Genomic DNA, 21357 nt, shown 5'->3' with positions numbered 1-21357 from the left:
TATGTGTTTTTTTTTCTTCAATCTCTGGGTCCAAAAAAGTATAGCTAAGATAGGATAAATTTCATACTCCAAGAGTATTATTATTATTATTATTATTATTACTATAAAAATCATTTATACTTACATCAATATACTTACTTGCTAACCTGCTTAATGTCTTAAGTAAGCAGGTTACTATATACTTTAAACTATATACTTTTGTTTTTTGATTGACCAGGTTGAGTACAAAGCAGAAGTGCTTTCAAAAGCACTGACCTTGTGTGCTCTGACACAAGATCAGCCTGGTACTACACTATACACAATCATTTCCCACGGCAAGATCAAGATTAGGCGATAAGAGAATACAAAAGATAGAAAATGGGAAACGGGTGAATATTGGAGGAGTCAATAGCTTCTGCAATAAGCCATTTAGCAAACCTAAAAAAATCAGGAAAAGGCTGGAAAAAAATCTACATAATATTAACATTATTATTTGCCACCTTCAGGAATGAGCATTTTGTTTTTTTTAAAATCAGTTGTTATAGAGACAATAAGCAGAAAGTAAAGAGAACCCAGAGAATTTTTTGTAAAGCAAAGATTTATTTGAAATTTATTTTTTTAAGTCTCTTGACTTGCAAGGACCAGACAATGCCAGCATTTTTTCCAGCTTGCTGAGGACAGAAGTATATTCAAGGCTCATATAAATCTAAAGCACATATATATTTTTACAAAAGATATTGTAAAGACGTGTACCTGCACTTACGAGTTCCAGACTGTAAGATCTCAGATCTTCTCAGATTAGGTTTACATCTTAAACCTAAAGTCACCAGGAGTACCTCTCTGTAAAACTGGTGCTTATTCTGCCTACAAAGGAGGCCTGCTTGGTGCTTCACAAAAGATTGTTTCAAAGTGAACGAGTTGGTGCCGTTGCATTGTGAACAAAATAAAGTGTTTGCCTTAAAGTAGCACTGATTTGTTTAAATTATTTTGGTGTCGAGTTATGATCTAACCGTTCATTTCCGGGTTGCAACACCATCCTAAATAATACAACAGCATGTGCTGTATGAGGGTGAAGCCGAAAAGTACCCGCAAAGATGATTTTAAAAAGTTAGAACAATACTGAAGGTACTTTTTGATTTTTGACTTAACATCTCACATTGTGGGTAGACTGGTGATATTTTACCAAGGTCCAGAAACTCACAATAGATAGCTGATGTTCTGCTATGGCTCGTTCTGTATAAAGTGTGTCAAAGTTCTTTAGAAGTTCATCTGTTATTTCATCACCCCTTGTTATCTCTTTACCACAACATATAATTTCAATAATACGATATATTTCCCATTCAGTTCCCTCATATTAGTCCTACTACTTACTCAAGGTGTAAAAAAAGAAAAAGAAAACCTGAAGGCACTACAGTAAAAAGCATCAGCCTTCAGCTATCTGACATCGCTGCTAATGAGCAGGAGTAACACATGTGGCCTAAGAAGGTAGAGGGATTCGCTCAGAGAGCCCTGGCTCTGCGTTCCCGAGCACGACGCCTGTTGATGGCCTTGGTGGTAGCGCGCAGCTTCTTCATTCGCAGAGCACGCAGCCGCAACTGCAGGTCTTTGGGTATCTTGCCCCCCTTGGCCAGGATCTCCCGCAACCTCTGCTTGGGTGTTTTTGTGAGGAGGAAGTCGCAGATGGTGGGGTAGTGATCATACTCGACTCGGCACATGCGCCTGTTGGAGAAGTATCCCTCGGCACTCGCTGTCACCTCGTAGTCACCAGGATTCAGGAGCCGCCAGTAGTCGCCATCGAAGGCTGCAGGAGGACACATTTTGATAATCAAGTTTCCCCCTTGATGATACATGACCTGTTGACTAGAAAACACCCGAGAAACCCACCTGATCTGATGTGATGGTCAATGCCGTCTACTTTGATGATAGCATCTGCAATTCCAGCCTCCGTGTCCTTGTCCCTCACCACCCCCTTGATTCCTCTGTGGACCTGTGACAAGGTCAAACCACAAGGTGTTAATTAAACTTGTTTGCAAACAAATAAGTTTATCATCCTCTTAATAAACAAGTGTCATCAGATCTCTTCCTACATCGTACGGTCATTAAGTTCTAAGGCTGACTGTATGAACTGGGTCACAGAGTGTAACAGTTATGGTCCTACCCTGAGATACACCCATTCAGGTTTCAAGACTTTGACTTTACAAAGAGTTTCCTTTAAGATCCCTACTTTGGTTTATGACGGATTTGCCAGGTTGGGATGTAAACCCTCTTTATGGGGGATTTCTGCAAACCAATGGGATATATTTTTTGTCTTCACTGCTCTGTTGCATTAAAGGTTGAAGTAATACATAACACAGTGTAACAACATTTTTTACAGTTCTTAGTTATGTCGATTTTTGCATTGATTATGATGAAAGTTTACAGATTATAAAAATACCAATAGTTCTTCTAGAGTGTCAGTTTTAGCCACAGAATCTTGCAGCCATTGGAAGATTCAATAAGGTACCAGAATGTTCTAGAAAATACAAAAACATTCTCGAAAGCATTAGATCCTAAAAGGTACGAATATTCTGTGCTTGGAAGCCGTTGCCAGAATTTGCTAATTTTAAGAATGTGAAATATTTTTCTAAAAACTGACATATAGTACGAACTAACACCAAAAGTATGTTTAATCTAACAAAACTGAATGGAATATGCAAAAAATCCATGTAATAAAATGTTTACTTTACAGTTGTACTTATTCTAGTCGTACACATTTCTAAGTGGTGAAGTGACACAAGAAAGGCCGTCAGGTAAACTGGATAAGGTGGAGGATGCGATGTAGACCTGCTCCATGTAAACCAGCAGTGATTCTTTGTTGTTCTCCCACTCGGTGGGGAGCTCACTGGCGTGGGGGAACTTGTCGCAGGAGAGCTCCACAGTCACCTCGAAGCAGTTGGTGTGAAGGTAGCTAAAGTCATTCATGCCTGTGTAGAGGAAACAGAGACAGTGAAGCCATCTTATGTTTCATATTGACATGTCTCATGGTGATAGGTGTCCTGGTGAATAGAAAAGACAGAACCCATGTCATCATCACCATCATCATCTGAACCGCTTGTCCCATACGGGGTCGCGGGGAACCTAACCCGGCAACACAGGGCGTAAGGCTGGAAGGGGAGGGGACACACCCAGGACGGGACGCCAGTCCGTCACAAGGCACCCCAAGCGGCACTCAAACCCCAGACCCACCAGAAAGCAGGACAAGGTCCAACCCACTGCGCCACCGCACCCCCCAAAGACAGAACCTTGAAGGAAAAATAATTATAAAAAAAAAACCATGAGAACTAAAGCCTACCAAAGCTTCCCCAAATTAACTTTGTCATAGTTTCCATGCACGGTTTCACAGTATAAATACTTCAGTAGAGTAGAACAGAAAGTTGCTTAATTTGTGTGTATTAATTACATGAACGACTTATGTCCACCTGAACTTACAACGGGACTCCCATTAACCTTATATTGTTTTTGAGTCCTGATGTTTAGCCATAATGGGGGGGCATGGTGGCACAGTGGGTTTGGCTGGGTCCTGCGCTCTGGTGGGTCTGGGATTCAAGTTCCGCTTTGGGTGCCTTGCAACGCACTGGCGTCCCGTCCTGGGTGTGTCCCCTGCCCCTCCAGCCTTGTGCCGCGTTACCGGGTTAGGCTCCAGCTCATCGTGACCCCGCTTGGGACAAACGCCCTCAGCCACCGTGCGTGCGTGCGTGTGCGTTTAGCCGTAACATCTAAGGATGACAGCTCAGTCTGCTGTGTGAGAACATCAGCTGGCTGCAATGCCATGAGGCATCATAGTTCTTATAAAAAAGTGAGTGTTCTGGTAGTGCTGTAGAGAAAAAAATTGTCAAAATTAGATTTAGAATATATTTAGAAAATAAAGAAAAAATGCTGCAGCATGAACATAATTATAATACTTACCTTATATTATTATTACTTTTATTAATCAATATTTCTATATTGTAACAAGGATAAAATGTGAAATTAGTTGGAAAAATTATACAATGTAGCATGCATACATGTTCATTGTTTATACCCTGATGGTTCGTATAATATAAGGGGATTTTCAAATCACAGTGAAGTCATTAGAATGCAATGCCATTGTAAGCTGGGGAATACCTTTAATGTACTTCAAGTGCTGGAGTTTGACATCCCCTACTAGGGGATGTGTTTAGAAGTGTTTAAATGTTGTGAAAAGAAGCCATGTGTGGTAAGGGAGGGGGTCCTGATTTGAAACTCACTGCCAGGTACTGTATGCCACTCGGCGCCATTGATGATGTTGTTGTGTCGCAGGAAGTCCTCATTGTGACAGGGTCGTCGGTCCGGGTTGGACATGACCTGGTTGGTGCTGGCGTAGACGGTAGCCAGCCAGCGGAAGAAGCTGTCATCTGGGGTGGGGGTGTGCTCGCTGGGGGCCCAGTCACGCGTCATGTCGAAGGGGTAGGTGACCACTAGCTCGCCACCGTGCAGGTTGGCGCTCAGCACGAACGGGATGTTCTGCATCCAGCTGATCACGGCCCGTGTCTCAGGAGCGACCTTAAATGAGCAGAAAAGCAATCAAATTGGGCTATGAGAGCAACAAAAATGAGATATCTAATGCACAGTAAGATCATAATTTTAATTTGCAAGTTGCACTGGAGATGCCATACATCTGTTCTGGATTTCCCTGGATTGGCTCCAGTTACCCTTTCTGCAAGGCTTCGTTTCCCTTATATAGCTGAAAGCCACCACAGATCCCTACATGCCACGTTTCCCCATCGGCTCGGCCAAAATACCGCAGGGCCTGGCAGTTCCGTGCCCCCGTCTCCATTTGTTCCCAGTAAATAAGTAGAGCATGTTGGAAAAGTGCTGGGGAGGCGGGGAACAGATCACATTCCTTTCTGCAGAGGCAGCCGCTCCTCCCTTCGAGGCCCACTGTGCAGCTGGAGAGAGGACACACTGCTGCTGTGGTTCTGTCTGAACACCCACCGCCCCACCATTGCAGCAGCATGGACATCCTGTCCTGTTTTCTAAACAATAACCCCAGTGGACATTTAATCAGATCACCACAAGCGCCTTTCAAACAAACACGGCAAAGAGCTGGTTTTGCAATCGATGTTTCGGTTGTGCAGACGTGTATTTCGACGGTGGGCAAGCAGCACTGCCACAGCAGTGGCCCTACTTTGGTATGAGTGGAGAAATTACACTAATACCTCCATTCCTACTCTAGATGAATTCTTTATAAATGGGGAGGGAAAATACATTAATATAGGACATGTACAGTGCTGCTTGAAAGTATGTGTACTGCTAGTTTCCCTTAGTTTTACCACAAAATCATTATTTAATGAGGCAGTCTTTCTTATGTGACATGAAAGGTGTGTAACGACCGATTCTACATGTCGACTTCGAGGAAATCATGTGTGTAGTAGAAACACGCAAGAAGTGCAGGTTGTGAAAATAAGTGACGCCCAAGTTTCATTGGTTAAACCAAGCAGGTAAGTAGAATCAGGGGTGTAAGTCATGGTTATTTATTCATTTTATAAGTTTTATTTATTAAGATTTAAATTTTATTTTTATGTTTTCTAGAAAAATAATGTCCATCCCTACAGGTGATGGCTCCCTATATCCCTGTAGCTTGCTCTATCTCTGGAGTTCAAAAACAGCGAATGGGCAACAAAATATAAAATAGAGCACTACTATACACAGAAAACAGCATTTTACTGATAACAAATATTAAATTAAAAATATATGTGTTTAAAATGTATATTTAAAATGTTAAAAATATGGCACAGTATTGTGATAAATTACTTAAATGGCTAAAGTAAAAGAGCGCTATAGCAAAACAGCGTCACAGGAGGTCTTAGCGTAACAGGCTCCAGGCTTTCTGCTGAAGTGGAGTGTATTGGGAGTCAATGTTTTTTTCCCTCATTCTGAAATTACAGAATGCTGACACACATTTGGAACTCATTCCCCAAAATTTCAGAAGAAACCTCTGAAGCTGATTCAGACTCCAAGTATGCACAGTGCTGACACATGAACCCAGATCAGCTCAACCCTCGACGCTGCTTTCAGGACACCGGCACTCACAAAAGCCTCCTCGGAGGTGTACTTCTCGGGAATGGGGATGTAGTGGTTGATCAGTTTCGATTTGTCCGTCTCCAACTCGAGGGCGTCCCACATGACCGAGTTCAGGTCGGCGAAGTTGTGGTTCATGTCGATCCCTTCGTAACTGTAGCGACCCATTGCCCACCCGGCCAGCTCTGAACCCTGGAAATGGGAGGTGGGGGATGCTGGAAATGAGACGCACATCCTGCGGGCAGCATCTTCATCAACCCGAGGCACTGTGAGAGTGAGAGTGTAGCCTAACTGGGCTGGTAAAACCAAAAGCGTAAAATGAAATAGTTCAACAAGAGGAGTGTTACACAACACAACTGCTGCTCCCTCTGGAAACTTGTGGTTAGATATTTACCCACTTTAACCGATGTCCCAAAACCTCCCCCTGTAACTTGGGCCTGTCTAATTTCCTACCCCCATGACTCCCTAACATGCTGAATAAACTCCTCCGCCGTCCCTTGTTTTTACAAACTCCCCCGCACCCCAACCCCCACCTTCTTGTAGGCCATCTCATAGCCATCGGGATTCATGGAAGGCAGGAGGTGGATGCGGGTCTCCTTGACCAGGCGGACGATGCGCTGGTTGCCCTGCTTGTACTCGTGGCACAAGAACTGCATGAGGCTGAGGACCAGCTCCCGACCCAGAGCCTCGTTCCCGTGCATCCCGGCCACATAGCGGAACTCTGGCTCACCTGCAGGGGTGCACCATACACACACACACACACACACCATAAGCTTCAGCCTAAACAAAGACTCAACCATTTATGTTTAACACTTTAAAGAAACCAAAATGCAGCTTTCATCAGAAATTTTGTATTTAATGCACACCCTAACACTCCAATAGCATATCCAAAAGTCTAATAATGCTACAGTGGTTAAAGACACAGCCTTGCAACCTAAAAGCTCCTAAAAAGGGACCATAGTGCTCTATTAGAAAGCAGCTAAAACTGCAGAAGGAATTGGACAAAAAGCTTTGGCTAAGTACCTGTGTAATGAGAAAGGTCACGTAAGAAAAAGACAATAATATAGGAACAAGAAGCTGCTTTGGTTTACTAAGTTTGTGGGTTTATGACGAAACGGCTGGGGACTCTGGAGGGCAATGAGCTGTCTCTCTGATCTGCGTTTAAGAACAGCCTCTCGTGTTTGTTTCAGGAGTGATTATCCCAGGAGGAGACCTTCTGAAGGAATGTCTGTGATGCTCACAGATGGCGCAGTTTACAAGAACATGAAGTTTAGAGAGAAAAACAACACATCCTGTCCGGCACTTCAGGACCTTCGATAATACGGTGGAGAACACATTGTTCAAAACCCCGAAGTGCTGTTTAAAACTATATATATATATCATATTTAATTGCAGACATTTTTTTAGTCAGTATACCATTATCAGTGCATGATTCATGATGTCATGTTATAAAACATTTTGGTGTATTTTGGGAAATTAAATTTATATTTAATACAGTATTACAGTTTAGGACTACATTTCACTCATTACCCTGAAATAGAAAGAGCAGAACTGTAGGCAGAAATTTTCTATAACTAAATAACTAACATTTGTGACATATGGGTCTGTGGACAGCTGGTAATGAAGTGATTAGAGTTATTGCCTTTGGATCCAAAGGTTGCAGGTTCGATCCCCACCTCTTGTCCAGCAGCAGTACTCTTGAAGAAGGTCCTTACTCTGAATTCCTGCAGTAAAATTACCCTGCTGTATAAATGGGTCAATAACTGTAACCTTAACGTTGTAGGTCAGTTTTTCAAGGTGGCACAACAAGTAGCGCTGTTGTCTCATAGCACCTGGGTGGTAAGAGAGGACATGGGTTTGATCCCCGCTTAGTCTGTGTGGAGTTTGCATGTTCTCCCTGTGTCTGTGTGGGTTTCTTCTGGGTGCTCTGGTTTCCTCCTACAGTCCAAAGACATGCTGTTCAGGTTCACCCATAGTGTGTGAGTGACAAAGAGAGTGTGTTCCACTGATGTATGGTGAGTGACCCAGTGTAAGTAGTGTATCTAGCAGTGTAAGTCACCTTGGTGAATAAGGTGTGTGGGTTGGTAACACTACATAGAGTTCATTGGAAGTTGCTTTGGAGAAAAGTGTCTGCTAAATAAATAAATGTAAATATGGTTCTGCCATACAGTAAAGCTGTGAAGTTTGAACAAACTTTGAAGTTTGGTTTTTCCTCAGCCAAGTCTGTCCTCACAGGGAGTTTTTTTCACTGGAGGAGGAAAAGCTGAGAAATTAACTTGCAGAACCAAAATGAAATGAAGCTCATCCCAATTTTTCACCTTTGTTTTGAATGTTTAGTATCTGACAAACTGCAATAACTTCAATGTGCAACACTTTAAATAGCGCCCCTGTGCAAAAGTGCCCCTGGAAATAGAAGTATGATATTTACAAGCAATTTCTATATGTTTTGACAGCTTGGCATAAAACCATAGTAGCCTGAAGTGTATTCCCACTTGGCTGGTGTCCAGTTTCTGTAACGTAGGCCAAGCTGAATACAAGACAAGCCTGTTCCAAAGCAAAGAGTCTTCTAGAGGTTCAAAGCAGCCGTTATGGTTTTGTTTTTCCATTTGCTCCATGTGAAATCCGGACACACGACCCCATTCATGTCAGGCAATCTGGGACTGCTTAGATCCTGGCATAAAAATCCTTCTTCACTCCTTAGTTATTCTTGTGTCACCTTTCAATAACCAACAGCACTTTGTCTTCTGATCTGATTGCTGAATCAAAGTTGTGTGGAAAGCACAACACTATAAGAGAGCAGATAAGTCCTGACAGACCTGGAAATGAACACGTGCAGCAACTGCCATGAAGCACCGCCTACCATGTCCTGTTTTATAGTTTACCTGCCTTTTGTTTAAAATAGTTGAGTTAAATAGGTACTAAAATAACAAGCCAGAAGTTAAAGAAGCAGAAAAAACTTTACTATGAGACCCTTATGGCAAATGTAAAATCAGACATCAGCATGATCACCTGGGATTGACTTACCAATATCGTATCAAGACATTGGATAAAAAGCCTTAAAAAAAAAAAAAAAAATATGTCACACAGCTTATTGCTTTACAATATGACCTACAATTTCTTAGCTAAAAAAAGGAGCTGTGCTACCTCTATGGTTCAGATTTGTTCCATTCTGCCAGTGAAGCCAAGACAGTTCTCCTCTAATGAGGCCAAGCCCTATTATGGGTCCTGGCCACAGTGACCCGGACATTGCCAGTGCTGGCATGGCCACTCAGATGTGCTATCAGTGGCCAAAATCAGCCTCTGAGGCCAATGAATATACTTCTTCTTAGCATAAATATGAAGGAGAGCCAATCCAGCTCTAGATTTCCAGTTGAAGGTCAAACTAAATATAAGCAGGCACGCAACATTTGTGATTTTTAGTCCTCTAAAAATTGGACGTTAGCGGTAAAAGTGACAGCTCTGGAAAAATTGGAGGTTATTATGTTTTCCTCACACTGTGCATTTATGTAAGCTGACTAATAATTTGACCCATTTATAGAGTCGGATATTTTACAGATGCAACTGAAGTTAAGCTACAGGCATCAGGGTCTCTCTTGGGGCTCAGCAATCTTTAGGTTACAGAAACATGTCCTTTAATCACCACAATGTCTTTTACCACTACCCCGGTAACTTGTAAGAGTGACCAGTACAGTAATGATACAAAATGAAAACAGCTGTCCATTCACACTTGGACTGAAGGAAGACAATAGCACATCTGTCTCCAGCAGCACAGAGCAGCAGGGTACAGAACTTACCACCTTCCCTCCCCTCGCCTCACACCAGTACCCTGTAGCTGGCCACCCACCCAGTTCATGCTTGCCAGGGTTGTCTGAAATCTCCATGACGTAGAGCTTGAGGCCCATGTAGCTCTTCCCAATGCTGTAAATGCGTGTGATGTCAGGGCAATCCTCGTTCACAGATTTCATGAGCTGTAAGGAAAAGACATCTTACTATTTGTCAGCAATCCTATGGGGATAGCTCATTATTGACCACACTGGGGACAACATGGTCATATCTGAGCCTGCAGCGTTTTAGTACAAATATCCTACCTTTCTCATCTCCTTGTAGTTGTGATGCCTGAAATCAAGTTTATCCGTGGATTCTTGTTCAGTGCCCCAAGTATAAATATTGTTAGGATCTAGATGGTGTCAGAAGGGGATTATTTTTTACTGCTACAGTCAAATCATATGGAACAAGAGATGAAACAGTATCATTAAATTTTAGCTACTACACTTTCTTAAAATGCATAGCTTTTACATTAGACATATGTGAAATGTTACTCTGAAAAATCCTGCCTTGCACAATTTTATAAAAGTGGAAGGAGTCTATAAAAAGGCGTAAGATATAGTCTAACATGCTAATTTTACAGCTATCTAGGGGGCTCCTGTGTTCATTTTAAGTTGGACATGCCTAGCAGGAAACATATGGGCAGAGTTGATTCAGAGGAATAGCACTCTTAACAGAAAAAACAGCACCACAGGACCCTGAAAATGTATGTTAGAAGCCCTGAGGCTCAGCTTTTGAGTAATGGTCAGGCTGAGTGAATCAAACGGCTCTAGTGTAATAGCTGTCCAATGCTACAGGACTACAAAAACCGTTTTACTTAAGGGTCACAGTGCAGATGCAAGAAGTAAGAATGCCACAGTATCAGTGTAATACTGATGTACCTGGAAGAGGACAGCCCAAAACCTCAGCCCTCAGGCACACGGTCCCATTCTCGAACCAGGTTTGGGGGTTGATGCGGATGTAGCGAGCCACAGTGGGCTCAGGAAACACAGCAAGGACAGGGGTCTCTACATCTTGATTGCCCTCAAACACCTGAGGACAACAAAAGCTGAGTTCAGGAGCTACTTGTCTCCATCAGTGCAAAACACTTCTTGGAAATGTTGATACGAAACAAAGTCAAACATTTCTCTGCTCCAAGGTCATAGCAAATAAAACTCCAAGACATTCTCCTCTTAGATGTAATGTGTACTTTTTTCATTAAGTAAAACAACATGTGCGATCCACGATTTCATTTAACCACATCTCTTGTTTCAGTGTCCAACTTTTCAATGCCTGGAGATATTTTAATTTTCTGTAGATATGTCAGTCCACCAAGGATAGGGGACAATCCCAACTACACTGCACGCCCACAAACAGAATCATTTGTAGAGCGAGGGGGTTCGCACCCAGGAAGGTGACCTTGAACCTTCACGCTTGAGGCACAGCTGCCGGCTGGGATGGTCTGTCCAAAGATAGGCAGCATTTGCCACATTTGATTTCATTATGGTTTGGCACAGTGTACCCAGGGCAGTGGAACACGGTGGGCCACAGACCAGCCTTTGATTTACCACTCCAGCATCTGAGAGGCTAATAACTCATGCTGGGTCAAACACTGCTTGAGGGTCGCAAGCACAGCTTGTACCACTGTTTTGCACTTCACTGCGGCACATTGGGGGAAGGTCTGGTATCCCGCGCTATAATAACTCAATTTATAATAACTATAATTTTTAGCAAACTGCAGTAATTTATACCTTTTTCCATTTAAGAGCAGTATTTTCACAGATTAAACTTTTGGAATCAAATCTAAAATGTCCTTGTTGTTGCAGAATAATGTTCTTGTTAAGACAGACTGTTGTCAAGTGTTGTCAAGTCAAATTCAAATCATGGTGACCACTCCCATGGTTTTCATAGTATAGTAGGACAGGGTTTGTAAGTGTTTTACCATTTACTTTTTTCCATGTAAATCTTTGGATTGAGAACATGGGGAAAACATACAAACACTTCACACCCTAAGCAGGATTCAAACTTACACATGAGCGTACAGCTCAGGCACTGTCAGATACCAGTGTTAGGCACTGCACCAATTTGTCACTAATGTTCTTGCTGGGGAACAAAAAAACCTGATAATAAACCCGTGACACCAATAAAACTGTAATATTCTGATCACTTGTACCAGATATGCAGGAACAACTCACTGCTTCTTTTGTCCCATTCATGCTGGGCTTCCACGCAATGGAGTCGTTACTGAACTGCACCTTGTAGGTCGTCACCCAGTCCCAGCTGCAGGGACAAAGTGTTATACTCAACATCTTTCTACCAGCATTTTTCTGCAGAAAAAAATGATGAGAATGAAGAAAGCAGATGGCATAGTGGGTAGGAAGCTGGTCTAGTGAGCAGCCACTCAAATGGTTGCTAATCCAAATCCCAGGAGCAGAAAAGACTAAGATGAATTGGGAAAATGAAATTCTTCAATAAATATAACTTTGGGAATTTAAGGACATTGACACAAACATAGAGCTGTAATCTAATTACCTCTTTTTGTGACCATTTTACTCCTCCTGTGTGGGTTACAACTACGGTAGCCTGGACATAAAATCAACTGGGCAATCCTCAGATATGTACGGAACTGAGGAATCTTTAAATGGACCTAGGAAATAAAGCTGTACCATCTCAAATGGGACAGAGGCCCCAGCAGCACAGCAACAGAAACAAGCACTATAGAACCAACCTCCAAATAGAGTTTCGCCCCTGCAGGATGACCCCGGTGAAGAGAGTTGGCTGCCGGGCATCTACTTCCAGCCACTGATTCTGATCTTCATATTTGGCACACCAAGCTCCATCGTAGATATCTCCATCTTCAAGGCCTGACTACATTGTAAAAAAATGTATATACTAATAATCAGCATTTTTCACTGAACTCCCCAAGCGGGGTGGGGACTACTTGGACCCTAATGGATTTGTTTTTCTCCCATTTCTTTGCTTCGGGAGTTTTTTTGTTTGTTTTTTGTTTTCATTTCCATTCTTTTCCAGCTGTTTCTTTGTGTACTGGTGGCATTGTTTTTTTTTTAAGATTGTGTATTCTTTATTGATTTACACTTGTATTGGAAGTGTGTTTTTGACATTGGATGTGGTTTCAACTTGAATATATCATGATAGAGATTTGTCTGTGATTTCAAACTGAACCCACCTGGATATTGAGGCGCCCCCGATGGGGACCAAGTCCATGCCGTTGGAAGGAGGAGGCACGGAGCTGTGTGTCCTGGACTCGAAGGGACTCGAGACCAAGAGGCGGACATTCTGGGATAAAAGAAAGGAGAAAGACTGAAGGGTTGGCAATGATCTTAGACTGAATCTCAGTGAACGAGAGACTATCATTTTATGCCATGCGTAAACCAGTCTGGGACATAAGCCAATAGAAAACAGGGCCAAAGTCAAACTGGTGAAAGAAAAGTAAGGGGAAAAAAGCGATAGAGAGGTAGAGACACAATAACCTGATGCCTTGTGTCATCAAGACATCAAGTCCTCATCTCAAAAAGTTGAGGTGGGCAAAAGTAACTCCAGTGAACAACTTGAGGGTAGAGCATGCTGAACCTGCAAATAGGATTTTGCACAAACCTGTGGTGATTGCTCCAGAAAAAAAAATTATTTCAAGGAAAGAACATTCATTTCTAAGTAGCATAATACACATCCATCTGCTTGTGATGCACCATTAGAAAGGATTATCCTCAGCCTCACCCACGTATGTTCTTAGCACGAATAAATACTGAATTCGACGACTGCAGTTAATGCACTCAATGGATTATAACAAAGGAATATCATTCAGAGGAAGCGAGACTGAAGCCACTCCTGCTGTGAGAAAAAGCTTGATTCTCCATGTTCAAGCAGAAAATGCTATGGCTGGTGGTGAGCAAGTTTACACAGGTTCTCTGTCCGTGGCAAAAACCGCTGATAGCAACTGATTGTTGGAGAGGTTCAGCTCAGTCCACTCACTTCCCAGCAAATCCCCCGGTCTTTCTCTTCCTCCCCCTCTGGCTGCTCGAATCCTCACCTCACCTCAGGCTCAATCCTTGAAATCCCTATATTTATTAAAAAAAATAAAAAAAACAAAAACATGCTAATCTATAAACAAATCATATGTAAGCCCCAGGCCAGTGCAGATCACAATGCACCAAAAGCTGTACCGTTTCCAGCCGACTTGGGCCACTTTAACAATAGGGGAGTGTTTGTCTTTACAGATTGCAGACCTAATGAAAAACTAATGAGTACAGTGTGGTTATCAGAGCAGTGATGGAGCATCCATGGGAAATATCAAGCAGCGCTCATGAGTGTTTACATAAAACATTCCACATAAGCAATGCAGGCTGCTGGAAGAGTTAAACCCAAAAGAAAGCAATGACAGACCAAGTTGGTTTCAGAGTGTCTGGTTCTCAGCAATGCTACTTTAGCATCAAAAAAAAAAAATTAGTTTGAAGAGTTACATCAGTAGATTGAGGAGATCAAGCTGAAACCATAATGTAATAGGCAAATATGTAGTCCATTGTTGGATGGGTATATGGGCTCCTAAGAATTCAGTACTGGCTCTGACAGTGAATGGTGACGTCCTGTTTTATTAGCACCTGATGGAAAATGAGTACAAAATGTAGTTGGTGTGAAATGTTGAGTTGCACAGTGATGACAGGGAAGGCATTCTGGAGCTATGATAAGCCCACTGCAAGTTCAGTGACCTCCAGCGGAGATCTCCTTCCCTGTAAGCTCTGGTCATTGGACGCCATCTGTCTGCCAGCCGCTTTGAAGTTGGACTAGTTCTTCAATCATCTTTGTTCTGGCACCCTGGCAGGCGTGGTGCGTATGAGTCGGGGTAGAAGGGTGAGGTCTCTGGCTCCCTTAAGCCATACAGATCATCTAGACCACAGTGAACACAAGCACTTTCAGCTCTTTCCAGCTGTCCCCACTGAGAAGCTAAGACACACACAGCTCTACACCACAGCATGCCAGAAAACACAATACTTACTGTCGACAGTACATTGAGTGCTGAAAAAGCCTTTAGAGTGAAAAAGTCATGCTGCTATTTCACAAACCAACCGCTGAGCCCAGCTACATAGAGGATGCGTTGCTCTAAGTCGGCTATTGCACATGGAGGTGGAAACTCCACCAGGAAGTATAACCATCACCCCGAGACATCGATCCAGAGCAAACAGTGGACATCTGATTCGCTGCGGAGCCAGGGGCCTCTTCCATTTGGATGAATGGGCTCACTGTGTGCTCGCTTTTCTGCTCCACAATCTTAAACATACAAAACTCTCTGCTCTGGCTGCTCCACTCTCCCCTTCCCCCACATCCCATGCTGTACTGTCCTACCCCGTTCACCAGCCCCCGGGACCGAGGGCCTCTGGCTTCCAAAAGAAGAGTCAAGACTTCTTGGAACGGAATCCCTCCCCATTCCAGTGCAACACTTCAGCAAGGAGGGGTCTCAGGTCAAGGACCAGCAGTGCTTCCCTCCCCCATCCCACCCCCTTCTTCCCTAACTACAAGAGGCCTCGAAGTAAGCTGAGACTCCAGATGAAAAAAGTTCTGCCAAACCACAACAGAGACATAGCAGAAAAGTTCACGTTGAGCAAGAGGGAAATGCGCGGAGACTATCTGCCAGGCAGGACGTGTCCATTTAGCTCACCATCCTACCCCAATCCCAGCAGGGACCTTTCCTGGTGTTGGGATGTTTATGAGTCTCTCCCAGTCTGGGGTGAATCACAATAGCTACAGTTTTGCATCTTCAGCACTCTGCAACGCATTTTTACAACGGTATTCTTAGTGGATATCAACACATTAGAAGAACCTTCCTCAACGGCATAGCAATAACCCAGCATGTCGCTCTGGGTGCCGAGTTGGTTTGCGCTCTCGTTATACATAAAGTAGACAACTGCCTACAAAACACAACACCAACAGTGGGTAAAGTAACTTATGAAAATTGACTTATGACCTGGAGGTTGTTTGTTCAAGCCCTTTGAGGGGCATAGCTGTAGTACCTGTGAGCAAGGTACAGCTATTTGAACGGAATAGGTAAAAGTAGTAAAATAATACAAACAACTCATGAATCATATATCCATCCATCCGTTATCAACTGTTTGCCAGATGCAGGGTCGCAGCGGTCTAGAGAGTATTGCTGAAAGACAAGGTGCAAGGCAAGGTAGAGCCCACAGACACACACACACACACACACACACACACACACACACACACACACACACACACACTCATTCACTCGCACATTTACACAATAACGGAAATCAAGAGTTACTTTTTTAAAATGAAATATACAGTATGACTAACTTAACCACCAAAACCCAACGAAGAGGTTAGACCCTAGTTGAGTTTTCATACTGTATAAGTCATGGCCACTCGCCATACATACGTGTCACTTGTGTCACTCTTTGCACTGGTCTGGTGCCTTTCCCCGAGTTCTCCTGCTTGCTTTTCCTAATGATCTTCACCTTCTTGGGCTGGACTCTAGGTTTCTTCAAAACCTTTGTTGGTTTCTTCCCTACCTTCTTTAAGACACTCCTGGGAGACCGCCACCTTAAGCTGGCTATGGAAGGCAAACCACCTTGTGAAACAGAGGTTTACTTTAATCAAGAGGTAGTAGTTTAGTTCCATATTGGCTACCAGTGACCATTAGGACAAAAGCCATTGGTGGTGAGAGTAACAAAAATCAGAGCTTGGAATGACTGGATTGTGATGCATTTCATAGAAAGGTTCCAGTCATGGTGCTGTTCACATTTTTTTCTCATGTAACTTGGCACAGTTGCCACAAATTAGTTGCATTATTCTTGGATCAGCTGCTGGAATAAGTTTTAGTAGAGACTCGTGGAAAAATAACTGAAAAGGATCATATTTGGCTGGTTTGCTGTTAAGGTCACTAGTAAGAGATGTCATGACCTTATGGTTGACAGTGTGTAAATAGGGTAAAAGGTCAGGTGACATCGCTGACATGGCAGTGACTCTGTAGAGTCAGGTTGGGGACCTACATCTAAAGGAATGCTCCATCAGAAAAAGCTGAGTAAGGGAAGGATGACATCACCCCTCTACCCTAATACATCAGGAATGTTATCCAACTTGTTTTCAGGATTTTTGCAGTAAAAGATTGTAAAAGAAAGGTTTTCTTAAGTAGCAGAGCTGGAGGTTTTAACAGGAGAGCTGGGACTGCCTAACTAACAGCATCAAGGAACTGCACCAGATGTGGTGTATGACGCTGGGCTGCTGGCTGCGCATGAAAGGGGAAATTCTGCAGAAATAATTGTGGCTCCTTTTTTGACTCAGAGGTTAATATCGCTTTGCCAAAAATGCGCAGCGTGGTAAAGACCATGTACGGATTTCAATTGTTACTGAATATCCCTCCAGGTTTAAAAATATAAGTAAGCTGTATTGCATTGAAAATCCAATCTATTCCACTCATAACTATTTTTCTAACTTTATTTAGACCATCACTGGCTTAGAATTAATATGCTTACAATTAACTTCTGTAATAAAGGGTTTACGAACAAATAATTGCACAAATGCCAAACTAAAAATAGTACACTCATTTCCTATTCGTCACATACAGTTGAGTTTATTCCGCATTGTCAGTGTGTACATTGCAGCTTGTTACACCCAGAATGCACATGGGTTGCATGTCAGCATAGGTTTTAAGTGGCAAGAATTTGGAAAAGTGCTCAGTAAGCAGCACTATTTCTTCGATGCCTCTCCAAGATGTTCAATGGAACGCAAACAACTGGATCATTTCATATGATCAGAACGGACCGGTATCTATAAACCTAAGTACAGTTACTAGCTGCGATGGGTGCAAAAACATGAAATGCCAAGAGTAACATGATTGTGCAAACAGTGGGGTCTGGACGAAACCCACGGCATTTTCCGTGTTCAAACAACAATTCTGCCAAACCATACAAATGGTCTCAGAGGCAGCGGAGACTTGTTGGTTTGTGTCAAGCGGAGCGCACGGCTTGTGAATGCTCTTCCACACACATGACTTGGGTTCAAGTCCCACTCCCCATGTCTGCTGTGGTGCTCATGATAGAGGCACACACCCACTACCAATACAGTAAGTAACACAGCAGGTTATTCTTACTATATAGGTAGTGGGTGTGTGCCTCTATCATGAGCACCACAGCAGACATGGGGGAATGGGACTTGAACCCAAAACCTTCAGGTTGCGAGTTCATCCCCTTAGCAGCTGCTAAGGTAAACTGCACTCTGCAATAGATGATTTTGCAGCCAGTGTAAAACATCCACACCTTACTGCATGCATGCATGCATGCATGCATACTCGAGCTGCAGCGGTGATAAGTTACATGACACGACCAGTGTGAAGCACACCAGACACATCACTCCCCATCCGCTCACCTTTAGCGCAAGTGACCTAATTTGCATAACAATGGTCCGGAAGAGAGGACACGTGACTTTGACAATTAATTAATTACAGCGTAGGCTACAGGAGGTTCCTGGAGGAGGGGGAGATCTGACACCTCTCAGGTGAGTGCACAAACCTCACCTTGTTCCTCGGGCTCCTCGTTCTCTTTGCTCCAGACTTTCTTCTCCACACTTTTGTCGATGCTCTCGTCCAGGTCTTCAGTGTGGAAGCCCAGAGACGGCCCGGTCCCTGGGGGCTTCGCGGTGGCGGATGCGTTCGGCTGCGCTGTGGCTGCGGGACGGCCGGCGCTCTCAGCGGTGCTTTGGGGAGAACTTGCGCGAGTCGGGTTGGAGGTCGTCTCAGCGATGCTTCTACCTGGATTGGCGCTCACTGAATTATTGACCGTCACGGTATCACTGGTGGGGAGAGCATCGCTTACAACGAACATAAAAATAAGGAGAAGAAGGGACGCACCAAGCCGTGCCATTTCTCCGCTCCTCTGAGCCTCTGCGTTAAAGTCAACCGGTACAATAAAGTTTCCAAGCCCTGATAAATCCCATTAAATCTCCCCCGTAATGTTGCGAGAAGAAGCGCAATTGGGATCTTGCCGAACGGCCCGTTCATATATTTTACCGTAATACTTAAACTAGGAGGTAAGAAGAAGGCAAGAGAGGAAAGGGAAGGTGGCACTCGTGTTTAAACGTTACGTTCCACTACAGGAAGTGTACATCCATCCATCCATCGGCAATAACCGCGTGGCCGAGGCAGGGTACACACTGGATCATCAGCGGACAGCACACTTTCACATCATTCAGTCATCTGTGCGGCACCTATGCTCTGCCCGCTGCGCCACCTTACATGAAGCGGATTGTTGGATTCTTAAATAGGATACATTGACAGCGGAAGAAATGTGCCAGATTCTGTATCCGAAAGAATAAATATCTCACTATAACCCATCGCAATAAACACAAGCCGAGATAATCACACATTTAGTGCAGATTCAACTCAAAATCTTGTATACGCAATCCAGTTAATATAAATCGGTGAAACTGAAAATCGCTTTTGAATAAACGCGTCAGTTAAGCAAGGGGAAATAATAATAATAACGCAAGAATCTATAATTATGACTGAAAGCTTTGCCATCACATGCAACACTGCATAGAACTATTTAAATACTGAAAACGTTTGGTCAGTGTTGAATACGTATAATAATGTTATTGCGGAAGTTTAACATGAATTCGCAAAATATAAAGGTCAGATTTATGAGTTTGTACTAACCCGACCTTGAGCGCAGTATCGTGACGAATCCCGTGTAATTTACCATGTTTTAAATTGACATGTTGCGTTCATGTCCTCCGCTAGATGGCGCCAGAGGACAACACGTGGGCCCATCGCCGTGGTGTCAGAACCGCGGCGGCCCGTTGTTGCCCTCGGGAACGCAGTTTTGCTTCTCCTCAAGTCCTTCAAACTTTTCTCTTCTTTCAAAACCAAGGCAGAATAATCCAGCCATGGATCTGTGTTGGTGTTACCTGGTTTAAATGTCTTTATCTACATAGCCTTAGATTTAACATGCCTCATATATACACATACTCGGGCAGATCGTACTGTATGTTTCAGTGAAATAAGGCCTTAAGGGCGAGTTAAAAACAAACAGGGGTTTAGGATGTACCCCCCGTTACGATATTTACTGTGTTCGCGAATAAAGTCCTTGAAAGCGTTATTGCTTTTGCGCACATGCGCAGTATTCAGTAACTCTGCGTCTGACCGCTAGTCCTACATCAGGGAAGCGCTGGTCCGGAGCCTATCCTGCAAGAGGGGGTCGGATAGGGGTGCGAGCTATCTAACCTCGGTTTTTCACTTTCTGAAGGAGAGGGGGAAAGGAAATAAAGGGAAAAAAGAGAGGGGAAAAAAACGTGTCCTTGTTGTGGGAACTTTGGATGAATGGCGGCGGTCCCCCAGGTTCAGTGAATCCTCTACATGGCTCCCACATGGGGGATTGAACTCCACAAATCCAACGGCTAATTGTAATCACCGCCCATAAAGCCATAAAAACACCATAATAAAGGACACGCAAAGACATAAAATAATAACAGTAGAAGAAAACATCGTTATTTGGTCCGGTATGAGCGCTGGAAAATGTCCACACGGGTTGTTTGCTTCTATTTGTCCCTTCTGGTGCGACATGAGGGACGTGACGAATTAGTCTATGAGTGAAATATGCGGGGAAATTAAATTATTAGCGTCACAATAGTTGGCAGAGGTTCGTCAAAATGCTGTAAAATTTGCATCCCTAAGAATCTTGCAAATATTAAACTACAGTACAAATATAGCTGCATTCTGTTTGTGTCATTTTGTGACTAATATTGTGAATTTTGACGAAAAACGATGACGTATCACCCTCGGCCGCGACTGACGTTGCTCGCGGTCGCTCGGCTCGCGTCTCATTCCCGCCCTCGCGACCCGTCAGGACCCCCGCGCGCGCCGCTCACCTCGCGCAGGCTCGGCGGCCGTGCAGCGCGCGAGCGCCGGGTCGCGTGCGACACGCAGAAATTTAAAAAAAAAAAAGAAAGAAAGAAAGAAAGGAAAAAAAAACGCGTCAGACAGCGGAGTGTGTTCAGGAAAATAGTTTTAATTTGAGCAATATCAGACTTGCGCTCTAATTATCACTCAGATTGTCACAGTGTATATTAATAACCCAATAATTTTAATTTGCAGACTTACACATTCGAAAGCAGCTTTTTGGTTATTTTAAATCTTTTCTACGTCAAAGCTTCACCGATGGGACACTTACTTGTGCAATGCAAGAGAAGAATTCCGAATTCTGGAGTATTTGAATCACACGTACCTTATAAATAATGACACAAACAAAGGCCCTTTTTCCATTCGTATTCCAGCAGCACCCGCGTCACAACTGACCACACGCAGAAATACTTCCTCGCGTTTAATGCCTTTTTTCCTCAAATATGTATACTGAATAATTTAGGTGCTTTACTAACACTAAAAGAGATCATAAATATTAATGCAATAAATTAAATAAGTTCCTGCACGCGTTTCATTGGAGTCTTTCTGCGCGATAAAAGTGCGGCCTTCGC

General features: G+C 43.4%; 1 protein-coding gene across 1 annotated transcript; it reads right to left on the bottom strand.

The window, feature by feature from the left end:
* Positions 1-592: 592 nt before the first annotated feature.
* On the bottom strand, positions 593-18884 carry LOC108930919 (probable carboxypeptidase X1). Its single transcript, XM_018746411.2, has 13 exons — positions 18407-18884; positions 13049-13158; positions 12590-12729; positions 12057-12141; positions 10764-10914; positions 10146-10234; positions 9902-10025; positions 6591-6787; positions 6070-6249; positions 4245-4539; positions 2803-2942; positions 1864-1966; positions 593-1780 (listed from the first exon to the last, which is right to left on the bottom strand). The coding sequence occupies exons 1-13, from the start codon at positions 18750-18752 to the stop codon at positions 1479-1481; spliced, it is 2262 nt and encodes a 753-aa protein (XP_018601927.2). The 5' UTR covers positions 18753-18884; the 3' UTR covers positions 593-1478.
* Positions 18885-21357: the final 2473 nt, after the last annotated feature.

Source organism: Scleropages formosus, chromosome 5, assembly GCF_900964775.1.
Source record: "Scleropages formosus chromosome 5, fSclFor1.1, whole genome shotgun sequence".
In the NCBI taxonomy this organism is placed as follows: Eukaryota; Metazoa; Chordata; class Actinopteri; order Osteoglossiformes; family Osteoglossidae; genus Scleropages; species Scleropages formosus.
This window is presented reverse-complemented; position numbering and strand designations above follow the sequence as displayed.

Excerpts from the sequence above, each read along its gene's own strand:
- LOC108930919 (XM_018746411.2), bottom strand. The coding sequence starts at position 18,752 with ATGGCACGGCTTGGTGCGTCCCTTCTTCTCCTTATTTTTATGTTCGTT. Across the intron at positions 10,235-10,763 it reads TTTGGGCTGTCCTCTTCCAG|ATCCTAACAATATTTATACT; the intron begins GTACATCAGTAT and ends GACACCATCTAG. Across the intron at positions 10,026-10,145 it reads ACTACAAGGAGATGAGAAAG|CTCATGAAATCTGTGAACGA; the intron begins GTAGGATATTTG and ends TTTTCCTTACAG.